The 12,214-nt window shown below is 42.1% G+C and overlaps 1 protein-coding gene across 2 annotated transcripts in view; it reads right to left on the bottom strand.

Moving 5' to 3' along the window:
- jarid2b (jumonji, AT rich interactive domain 2b) overlaps positions 1-12,214 on the bottom strand; it is a 105,670-nt gene that overhangs the window by 38,137 nt on the left and 55,319 nt on the right. For both annotated transcript variants that reach the window (XM_055017962.1, XM_055017963.1), the window contains exon 3: positions 10,350-10,476. In XM_055017962.1, the coding sequence (XP_054873937.1) occupies positions 10,350-10,476 (127 nt within the window). The remainder of the gene's footprint in view (positions 1-10,349; positions 10,477-12,214) is intronic.

Below are 12,214 nucleotides of genomic sequence, written 5' to 3'. Positions count from 1 at the left end.
ACATGCACAAAAAGGATCAACAGGGAGTATAACAACATAAGGACAATCAACTGAGCGAAAGAATGAGGACAGAGACAGATGTGTTACTAAAGCGATGTGCTTACTACATCCTGTCGAGACAGTCAGCCATAGCCTCTTTAGACAAACCCTATGTTTTCCTCGACTGATCTGCTGTTATCTGTTACCTATTAACCAGCATGGGAGACTTGCTGCAGGGCCTTTCCCAAAGTCTCACTGAAGATTCATACAGGTAATTCTCTAGTAATTGGACTAACCTCTATTTATGTACATTTTTATATGCAATGTCAGTTCTCATCCCCTTTCCCTTTTTAATGTTATGCTAACAACGGAGTCATGGCTAATAAAAAGGTAATGAAAACAGATATGCTTCACTGATGATGTGATAGTGCAGGGTTTGGCACAGAATATAGATAAATAAAATCACTAGGCACCTTATTTTGAAATTCCTGTAACAAGCAATTATTTAAAAAAAAAAAAAAGATGACAGACACCTCTTTGAAAACAAGTACTCAGGGGCAAAAGATGATTAGTGTTATTATCACTATTGAGGTGCCAGGAAATTAGAGCATGAAAAACAATTAGAGTAACATTTATTTAACAAATTCAACCTATTTTCCTCCTGAAATTATGGAAAGTCCCCAAAGTTTTGCCAATAATGTCGATGCTGAATCACATCTGTTTATAGGAATAACAGATGAGGAGACAATCAAGCATGCGTGAGAAAGGCACAGGCATAGCAGACAGACAGACACACACACACACACACACACACACACACACCAGTTCAAAGGACCAGGTACAGTAAATACAGGAAATTAGCATGGGAGCAATTTGCAATGACATGACTGTTTTTGTAAGTGCTGCCACTGCGCTAAGGGCTGAGTGGTAATATGAGCCCATGATTTAGACCTCCGTCTGCCCAGAGGAGGGCTGCTCTGTGTGTGTGTGTGTGTGCGTGTGTGTGTGTAAAAGCGTGGGTACACCGTGTTCCCAAACATGTAGAGCTATAGAATACTCATTGGTGCGGTGCGACAGTGGGAAAGTGAGGCTTACGTAAGTTAAAAATTAGTCTGATTGCCCTGATTGAAGGAGAATGAGAGGAGAGCTGGAGAGACACAGTGAAAGGGAAAAAAAGAGGAGACTCAGATCCAATAGCGGGAGAAAAAGCAAAGAGATTACAGCAGGATGTCCCCATTCATCCCTTTCTAATCCACCTATCATCCATCCCTTCCTCCCTCCATTCCTTCTGCTACCCCCCAGCCATCCACCCTTCAAACGGCTGCTCTAATGTCTAATATTACACATGCCATCGTAGGCGCGAGAGCATTGATTATCTCTGAGAGAGGCAGAGTGAGAAAATTTGACGACCCTGTCAGCCAGCAATCCCGGCGAAGGAAGACGAAACGGAGGAAGAAGAAAGGAAGAGAATAAGGGGCCATTTGTGAGTTCCTACTCACATATGAAATGAAGTGAGATGAAAAATGGGGAGAAAGTGGTGATGATGAGAAGGGAGAGGCTGGGACAGCGAGGAAGATGAGAAACAGCTACAATGTGTTTTACTCGGCCAAAAGTACAACGCTGTGTGTTCAGGCTGTACAGCTGTCAACGGTAGACACAGATCATATATGCACATGGACCCTGTCAATCAACGCTGGTTTCAGCTCTCTTCTTCAGTCTCCATTTTATCAATATCATTCCAGCGACAGCCATTTCCATGGGAACTGCAGAGATGGTAGGACTTCTCCACGTGGTCGTACTACGAGGGTGTTGGCAAGAATCCACCCTGCTGAAGTGACACTGAGCAGCAGGCTGTCTAAAACTTCAGTGGCGTTGATCAGTAACTACCCCTTGTCTCTTACATCTGCCAGCAGAGGAAAGCCAGCAAAAGCTGAAATCCTTCGTCACACTCAGTCAATAACTCAGGAACCCTCAGTGTGGGAGGAGAGTATCACAAACACAAACCTCCAGCCTCAGCTGGCTCCTGAAACCAGTTTACTGTCAGCCAAAGCACATCAGCAGGGCGCAGAGTGCAGGAAATTAGATGACTAAGCGCATGTGCATGTTTGTCTTTAGGAAACTGGCAACAACTGTTTTATTAAACTGCCTATCAACTCATTTGTGCACAAAAGACTTAACAATAGATGCAAAAGAAAATATGTTAAATGTCAATTAAGCAGGACTGATTGTTTTAGAAGTGGCCTTCCATGCATGTTTGATTTATTAAATAAGCTGTTGGCTCAGCATCTTTCAGTTCTTTATTAAATATTGATAAAGCCCAATATGTGCAAGTCGCCCACAAGCAATATATAATTTTAGCAACAGGACAGGGGATGAAGAAGAGATACAAACAGTCTGGGGATTTGAACTAAACTGCAAGTCACGGATGTTTTAATCGCCTGAGCTCGAGAAAACATTTGTCTTTGGCATTTGTATTAATGAGTGAACTCAAGCTTGAAACAAGTAACCAACACCAGATACCAAGCCTGTTTGGGATTCTAAAGTTAAACCTGAAGCCAACACTCAGGTTTCAGTTAAATCTCACAACAATATTTTGATTTTAGTAACACTTAAAGCCAGGTTCCACTTTTAGCTGCAAGTTTTCCATATTTTGCCAAATACAGCCTCAGAGCTAAATCCTTTAATGAATTAGTGGATAGAACGACACGCTGAGTGACTGAGCAGCTTAACGTGAGAAGACCTTTAATGGCATGTGTGTCTGTGGATGTGAGGTCACATACTGTACACTGTGTGCCGTGTAGCCGATGCCTGGGTCCTCCACAGTGGAGAGTTGGCTGCTATGTGTGGCAGTCGCCGTGTGGTTTAGTTTCAGACCTTTGCTGTACCACTGTAACCAGATATTTGGATAAGGCCGGCGAGGGGAACATGAGCTGGTAGAGTGCCTGAATTGATTTGTGCACTGTCAAGCACCTTGCTCTCTTAACACTGTGAAGTGCTTTTTCGATGCAAGTAGTCACCAGTGACACCAAAATTCACTATTTATTCTAAAACAACCGTGGACACAGACAGAAACTAAAGCAAACAGCAAGAAAAAAGTTTTTCAGAAATGTAATAATGTGCATACCGGCCAAGAAACACAATTAGAGTCTCACTTATTTCTAAGCAAAAGCAACCCCAAAGCTATGTAAGGCACTGAAAATTGGATTACTTCTGTTTTTCACAAGAAAATGCCACATCTGAATCAAGGAGAGCGTCCACAGCGGGCCCAAGGTTTGATAGATATTGGCATGAGGCTGGCTACACTCAGACTTTGTATTCCCTCCCATGGTAAAGGTTATAGTTTGAGGAGAAGAGCAATGATCCAGAGTGTGTACCTTAGGGGCTGTATTAATTGGCTCCAGATGGTCCACATGGTCCTGATAAAATACTACCTCAGTGCAGCTGGCTCTGTGAGAGCATGTGTGTGTTAGCAAACGTGTGTCTGACTCTTTTTTGTCCACATAAGAGAAACACAAATGCTCGTTTATGCGCTTCAGATTGAAAACCATACGAATGTTTACATGTAATGATTAATCTTCACAGTGTGTGTGTGTGTGTGTGTGTGTGTGTGTGTGTGTGTGTGTGTGTGTGTGTGTGTGTGTGTGTGTGTGTGTGTGTGTGTGTGTAATTGGAGTCTTCGGCTGCTCTTCTGTAAATTTATTTCTGTGAGTGTTTGTGTGTCTGGCAGTCTGTTCAGATCGAATCCATCAGCAGGCAAGTGAGTTGTTGAGATAAATGTGTATGCACAATTTTTTGAGCCCTGAAGATTGTTCTTAGGCGATAAAATGGAGATGCTGAAAGCAGTGATCACACTGTAATTGACACCATGTGCATGTGTGAATAGAACCACTAAAGCATGAAAGAAACAAAGGCCCACAGCAACTATGTTTAGGCATGGATACCAAACCTTTCCTTTATTACATACAACAAACTGAAGCGCTTTTAGTTTTACATATAACAAATTAGAGAATGTGTGTATCAAATGAAAAACATGAATGTCCTGGGCTTTACAGATGTTCCTTTTTAGCCTATATGGAGCAACACCAGTGCTGAAAATGTATACTGATATATTCAACTTGAGCCAGTAAAACCTTTTGCAGTTTCCCCAGTACAAACCCTAAAATGGATGATGAGTGTCCAGCGTAAACACTCCTAAGTGAACACTCACTTAACTCAATGTGTTTATTGCTTTTCTGTCTCCCTGCATTTAGAAGAGGGATGGTACCACAGTGAGCTGACCTGCCAACCCTATGACCTTGACATATGCAAACAGCCCACCCATAGGCCTGCAGTCACATATACACTGAGCATGTGCATGTAAATAAACACAATCATTAGTCAGCAAGCCAGGGCTGCCACGAGGACAAATATGTAAACAGAAGTCCACTAACTATTCTCTTTATCAGACTAAAAATACAAACAGTAGTTCACTAGGAGAGGCCATAATAAGCAGGATAGTGATGTATATAGCAGCATATGGTTTGTAATGTTTAACTGCTGTGCATTGACATCAAGATAAATGCATGAATGTGTTTTTCAGGAGTGTGTGTGTGTGTGTGTGTGTGTGTGTGTGTGTGTGTGTCAGTTGAGCGGTGACAGCTATATGCTTCAAGCAGTCACAATAAAGCTGATATTCATTTGAGATAAAAGATTTAGCGGTGCCTACGTGCACATTTAAATATAACCTTGCCCCCCCCTTCCCACCAGCAGCCCCCATTTTGGTGGAGGGGGAGTGAAATGATGAGAGGGGAGATGGCGTGATAGGCAGATGTGGAGAGAAAAGACATCTTGACAATAGATTAAGCTAAGCTGTATCTGTGTGAATATATAAATGCTATATTAGGTCAGATGGAAGTCACCCATTGTCCCCTTTGTCGCTTTAAAAATGTTAATGTACAAGTGATGCTACACTTGAACTAAATGCCACTAAAAGAACCACCTTGAAAAAAACAAAAACAGATTCACACTAATGAATCCTGAGACAAAAAATAAGAAAGTACTTCTTTTGCTCGTGGCCACAAAGAAAAGACGGCGCACCGTACTTAAATGTAACCTTTGTTAGCAGTCAAGGTCCACAGCTCCGGGCTTTTTGCCAATCCCCCTTCTCAACCCTATGACCTCTGACCTTGTAGTCCACCTTAAATCACCCATGGGAGGGGCTGACCACTGCCAGGTTGGGTCAATAAATATCAGAGCTGGTGTTGTTTGTGCTGAGTAATCAGTCTAATTAACCCTGAGTAGCATATGTAGACCTTCAGAGACTGAGTGGATTCACTTGGGGCCAGAGACACCAGCATGAAAGATTATAAGACGACTGAAGAAAAAGTAGTTATGTATTTCTTGTATGTTTTCTTTGGAAAGCAGATTTGTCTTTGATTTTCAAGGTTTCCAGACAAGGACATCTTGCTATCCTGTTGTGCAACTATCAAAACAACCAAGCAGACAGATGCAAAAGAAACGGAGGCACACATGTATCCACAGGCACAGTGATTTAATACAAACACACACACAAACAGATTGCTTCCGAATGATCAGTCTTTCACCTGTGGATTTACAGTTGAGACAAAACTCTCAGGTTGAGATGACAAGGCTGACACTGCCAGTAGGCCTCAGCGCTCTACAGCACAACACCTCTTGGTAGACATTTGAAATAGTTTATCCTTTTCATGTACAACCTCCAACTGAGCCCCTGGCTTTAATAGCACAGCAAGGTGTGCGTTGCCTGCCTTTACTTTAAAATGTGTGTTTTCTGAATGTTCCTGAAATATATATCTTCATGTACAAGGTTACGCTTCTCATTTGAGGATCTCTTCTTATTTTTATCAAACCATACACTACTTTAATAAACTGATATCAAGCAGCTACTCAAACTTGCTGCGGTCTGCTGAGACATCTTAACATCTTGGCTTCAAACACATATCGGCAGCTCGGTAAAGTACTTTATGACACAAAGATGGCAGCTTCAATTGCACTAGATTTAAAAATAACAATGTACAGTAAATCCCATGAAGCATTTAGATTATGCTGTGTTATGCTATAAAGAACACCATGCAAACCAGCTTTTATATTTTGATCTATGCTACAATCACACTGGTATTTGACAGTGATTATGGGAGCGAGGTTGTGTGCTGAGTGACATTATTCACTGTGGCGGATGGTTAATACTCCTTCACCCTGCCATTTTCCAGTGGCACAGAAGGCTTTCATAAAGCCGCAGCAAAGCAGCGACAATGAGAGAAGAGTTTTAGGAGATTCTGAACACTGACATGCAGGGTGAGTCACCAGCAGAGAATAAGGGAACACGGAAAAACAAAACAAGGCCATTTAAAACTGCAACGGACTAAGCGCAGACACAGTATTTACTGGTGTAAAGACAAACAGACACCGTTTTGCAGAAAAAAACAGAGCTCAGTTGACTAAATGTCCAGCTTTGCTTCACATATCTAACCCTGAATATGTGGTTGATGTACGGCTGCATCATTGTAGGGAAAACATACATTAGCTGAGTTTAAGTTTGTTCATGTTTGATTCCACTTTGTATTAATCCATCCATTAGGTGTTAGCAGTACAGCAACTAGGCTGCTTCACAATAACATCTAAAGCAAATCAATAGACACATTAGGGCCCTCTATTAAAACACACCCACATGCCTGCGCGCACATGCATGTAATCCCTCATAAATGGAAACGGTGATTATGCATTACTGACAAGAGTCATTGGTTATGCTAGACAAGACAAGTGCGTGTGTGCATGTGTGTGTGTGTACACACTTGGCATTCATTAAGTCGAAACAAAACAAGCGGCAGTAGCTGAGTGTGTGTCTTGGCTGAGACAACAGAGAGAACAGATTCAAAGGGAGCCAAAAGTGGGGTTCAGTAAAAAGAGGCAGAGGAAAAAAAAAAGAAAGAAAAGTGGAACAGAAAAGAGTGAGACAACGCAGAAATTAAGTTAAGAAGTCTGTCTAAGAGGGGTACTCAACTTGTGATCCACACGCTCATGCTCTGCTCACACTTTTGCAGGGCTTCATAAGTTTGTACTGACTTTCACACACAGTCGAACTACTAGCTAAACTGCTGCAGGCAATGCGGTGAAAACTTCAGCATTAATCAAATGAACATCTTGATCTAATTCTTCTGGTTCCAAAACTCTTAAATCACATCAGAATGTGCTCAAGACTTTAGAGGGTAGAGAAAACGAGCAGATTAACGATGTTTAACATAACTGTGAAGACTGACATCCTACCTACATGCCCCACTGTATACAGAATCAAACCACAAAAACGTCCTCATCCCTTAAAAAGAAACCACACTGGAAGACTGTTTTGATTGCATCCTGTCAGCGCAGTTATACAAAATGAAAATACTCATTTAATTTAGGACTATACCACATATGTGAGATGCTGACAAAGTGTGAAAACCATGACAGCTTATTGGAGAAGAAACTCCAGTAAGAGCAGTAGATTGTACAGCTGAGCTCATGACTTTTTTCATGGGTAACACAAAAACATGAAACAAGAGCCTGCTAAGGGAATTGTCTTGATTAGCGGCAGGTAAATACACAGGAAGCCACTTTGTCAGCCTGATTCAAATACAGGAGAGGAAAAGAAGTGAAGGAATATAAGTAGGTCAGTAAACCGTGGTTTTGGAGAGATTGTGCTGGGTTGTGAACACAAGTGTGCGTGTGCACAGCCCAAGCTTGGCAAGGGGAACCCCATTTGGAGAATACGGTCATGCTGGTAAGAGAGGGCTACAATGAGTTGGCATGTTTGAGGGGATGTGCTGCCAGTCTCTCCACCAATCTCAGGAGCATGGGAAGGCAAACACAGAGTTGATCTCAAAGACTTCTAAAGGGGGCCGCTTCCTGCCAAAAATCACTCGCACCTGTCCTTCTGTCTCTGCCTCTCTTCCCATTGCTCTCTCTCTGCTGCTCCACCCAGTCTTTCTCTCTCTGTCTGCACTCGATCCCTTCATCCTCTCCCTCCGCAAACTTTTTGTTCGCTCAAAATTGGAACCAGTTAGGCCACTGCTCCTCCCTTCTGTTTCGGCCGGTGCCAGGTGTAAAAGCTCCTGGCATCATCACAGTTAGTCCTGTTTAGGAGCTGTGTGGGGCAGCCATGCCAGGGCACCGGAGTCATCCTTCATAAAGTACAGACACACACACGAGTGCAAAATAAGCTGCTTTTTTTGTTTTTTAAAAGATGCATTGCCAAGTATTGGCTAGACTTGTGTGTCATTAGCATCAGATAGAAAGCTTTTCTTCATTCAGGTTTAGTGTGTGTGTGTGTGTGCATGTGTGTGCATGCGTGTGTGTGCGTGTGTGTGTGGTGAACTAATGAAAACCACAGAGCAGCCTGGCCTCTGACTGAACTCCACTCACAGAGCGCTACAGGCCATCAGAGCAAGAGGAAATAAAAAACTGAGTGTATCTTTGTTACACTTCAATGCTTCAGTCCTTTTCTTTCTTGCTTAAGAGAAGAGTGCTCACGCTTTACAATAATTTAAGCCACATGATCGCTCTGTTTCAGTGCAACACTTTCTGTTGTTGTCGTCAGTCAGGCAATCCACACTACAGTTCTCTCACTATACAATTCAGTTTTACTCAGTTATCTCACTCTAAGACCAAGTGCTGCCACAACTTTCAAGTTTTCTTTCTGTCGTGCACTTCTATTTTCATTTCACAGTCAAGGCTGTACCATTTTTATCAATTCTACAGTCTAAAAACCCCTTTACAGCTGAATTTCAGTCTGGAAACAGCCTGTAATATCAGTTTGCGGAGGGTCCACCTGTTTCAAACCCAGGTAGATGAAAGCTTGTAATGACCAAGCTGAGATTTTGAGGTTACAGTATCGAATGACAGCTCGGAGGACTTGGGCAGGTGCTTGACATGCAGTGAATGGAGCCTGTATGGGCTGCTCATTACAGAAGGACATCTGCTGCAGTCCAGCCCCCAGACTCCGCCTCTAGCTTTACACCGATGCTTGGATGCCCTGTCAATGTGTGCGAGGGACCAGGGGCAGAACAAAACCCCACACACACACACACACACCCACACACACACACACACACACACACACACACACACACACACACACACACACACACACACACACACATACACCTGCCACCAACAAAAATATAAGAAAAAAGCTCACGGTTGCTGAAACAAAAGTATAAAAATGGATGTATCAGTGCATTATATAAGGTGTAGTCAGTATGAGTGTATGTGTTGTTGAGCTCTGAGATATACATCAGCTATTTTAAACCTGCTGGACACTCTATAGAGCATGATGTATTGTAAATTATGTTTTCCAGCTTGTGATCTCAAAACTGTCTTCATGCTGGATGCATTAAAAGCATCACATTTCCCAAAGATCATTAATGCATCATTTTCCGAGAACATTTGTCTAAGAGAGAAGTATTTTGTAACAATCTCTGAAAATTACTATTTTTCACCAACATAATCAGTTTAAATAATTCACGCATTACATAAATGCCTTCATAAAAAAATTAAAATGGCTGTAAATTAACAGCCTATTGTGCTCTGCAACAACTTCAGTGTTTAAATGATTAATTTGGAAATGCATGACAACATTCTTTAAAGTGGCTAATTATAAATGGCTGAAATTGCATTTGCATTAAACAATTGAAGGAGAGTTGTCCTCATTAAAGAAGCTCAGCACTCCTTAAATGGTTTCACTATTTAAATCATTTTCAGTTTAAAAATGAAGGGAACTTGCTCTTCTCTAAGCATTTTACTGCAAACACTTGAAGAGGAAAACAGAAGAAGCAAGTCAGGAAGAAGAAAAGAAAATATGACAAAGTGAGTGCATAGAGTAAGTTTATAAATCATTGCAATGAACAATGCTGCACCGAAACATTTTGAATCGATTTTCCCAAGGATGTTGTAACAGAGGATACATGTGAGGCATGGGGAGAGAGAGCGAATACATTACAGAAAAAAGAAGAATAGATGAGGGAAAAGAGGAAGATGAAGCGTGTGTGTGTGTGTGTGTGTGTGTGTGTGTGTAAAACAGTGAGCTTGAAAGCAGCTGGTATCATGTGGCAACCTATGAAAGAGCTTAGGAAAGTCATCACAACTCAGCTGCATACAATTTACATCATGTGTGCCAAAGTTTCTCACACACTCACAGTATCAGCAGCAGCAGCAGCAGCAGTTTTTGGTACCAACTCGCATGTACAGACAGCAGCGGGCTCACATGTCTACGCTGATACAAGACTCAGGGCTCTGCAAAGCTCTTTATAACCCAGTGACACAGAAACAGGATTAGGAACCGTGCATGCACACACGTAAACCCACACACATAAACTCACCTCTTCTTTGCAGGGCTGTCCTCGGGGTACTCGCCGCTCCCATCCAGGCCCTGAGAGCGCAAGGACCCATCTTCTTTGTGGCTGCCCTTCGACCCCGAGCCGTTCAGCTGCCCATTGGCTAAGGAACCTAAAAACGCAAAACAAATACATCCATTTACCAACCAGTTGTTTGGAAACCTTCCATCTCCACGTATCTCACACGGTTCTCTGTCAATTAGCCATTCCTGAAGCTAATATTGTTCAAAATGTATCTCCCGTCTATTGGGAATAAACTGTTTTCATCCGACAGTGTTAAATAAACCTTCTATTTTTTCTTTGACTTCATGCAGTGGAGAGGCCTGAATACAGAGTAGATACCTCTTTTCATAACACTATGGTAGTTTTGCTTTACAGTACAGTGCACAGATGTGGAAAAGGGAGAAACAGTGAAAGGGAATATTCAAACATTTCAACTGTACAAATATATCGAGCTCCTGAGCCAAACACATCTGCAGTCAATGTTGTTGTTGTCTAGCAAATCTGAAGGGACAAACTCACACACACTCCTTAAAATCACATTTTGCCACATCTATTGCAGCACCATGGGGGCCGTTTTGGACAGAAAGGAAAGTTACTCATTACTTTTGCTATTCATATTTTCCCTTGCCAAATGCAGCTGTTTTTGTCTGCTGACATACGTGATGCGCACCCTCTGACAAGGAACTAAAAAAAAAGAAAAAAAAAAAAAGCCCGAGGCAGTGAGAGAAACGGACAGCTATTGCAGGGCTTGACATTCTTAGCGAGCCCAATTGACAGAGCCCTAATTAAATATTTAGTGAGCAACTCACACAAACAAAATAAGCCCCCAGACAGATTCTGAAATCAAAAGCAGCAACGGGCACCAAGAATTCAAATCAGGTCAAACAGAGGAGTGGAAGTCAATGGTAATTAAAGGAGACAACCAAATTAAATAGATATCACAAGGCTTGATTTCCTCATGGGCAGATCTTGCAATTCTTGAAACGTGTCATCCGGGCCTGTCTGATTCAACAACAGAGCATGAATGAGCAAACTTAGTGGAGAAACAACTGGGAGAGTTTGGAGTTTCTCAAGGTTATTAAAAAGGAATAACGCAGGAGCTGCCAAGAATTCTATAACCAACTGTAGACCGAGGGAAAGCAACGTGTTTAAAATTGTAGGGCCCTTGCCAGCTCAAGTGTGACTTTGCTGAGCTGAAAGCTGGAGATTTTTATCAGCGAGTGAGCAATGCAGCAATCAAACGTCTGAAGCTGACAAAAATTTATGACGTTTTACCTCTTTCGACCTGTTTTGACAAGTGTTTGTGCCTGACTGGACTTTGGTGTGGCAGGTTGTTAAATTATTCATGCTCATTTTTTTCAAACACCAATGATGACTCGCCAATCATTCAAGCTCTCAGTGGTTTGTTTAAGCAGCAACTTGTAAACTCTTTCATTCATCAACACCTTCCCACCGGCATGTCATTTTCTCATTGGTTGAATAACTCTGTCTTCCCAGCACACCCAGTGAAATTCCATTTGACTGATGAGTTAGAGGAATGTGTCACTCACACTGCGCCGCAAACTCCTAATAGTGGGTGTCAAAAAGAAAATAAATTAAGGGAATTACGACAGTGGAGCACGGGTTAGGATAAGTGGCAACTTGAATGATATCCTGTTAGCGAAGACACTACTGTTGAACAAGTCCGGGCACTGTGTCATGTGAGAAAGACGCGATGGGGAGGAGAGTAGTAAGATCAGATGACAATGTAGGAGACAGGATGAAGATGAGTGATTGTGCAGCAGGTAAAAGCAGTTTTCAAACATATGATTTAACTGAGATTTATACATGTGCTTTGGGCTGAATGA

The sequence above is a fragment of the Amphiprion ocellaris genome, chromosome 15 (assembly GCF_022539595.1).
Source record: "Amphiprion ocellaris isolate individual 3 ecotype Okinawa chromosome 15, ASM2253959v1, whole genome shotgun sequence".
In the NCBI taxonomy this organism is placed as follows: domain Eukaryota; kingdom Metazoa; phylum Chordata; class Actinopteri; family Pomacentridae; genus Amphiprion; species Amphiprion ocellaris.
Note: the sequence above shows the minus strand (reverse complement) of the source record. Positions and strands in the feature narration are given on the sequence as shown.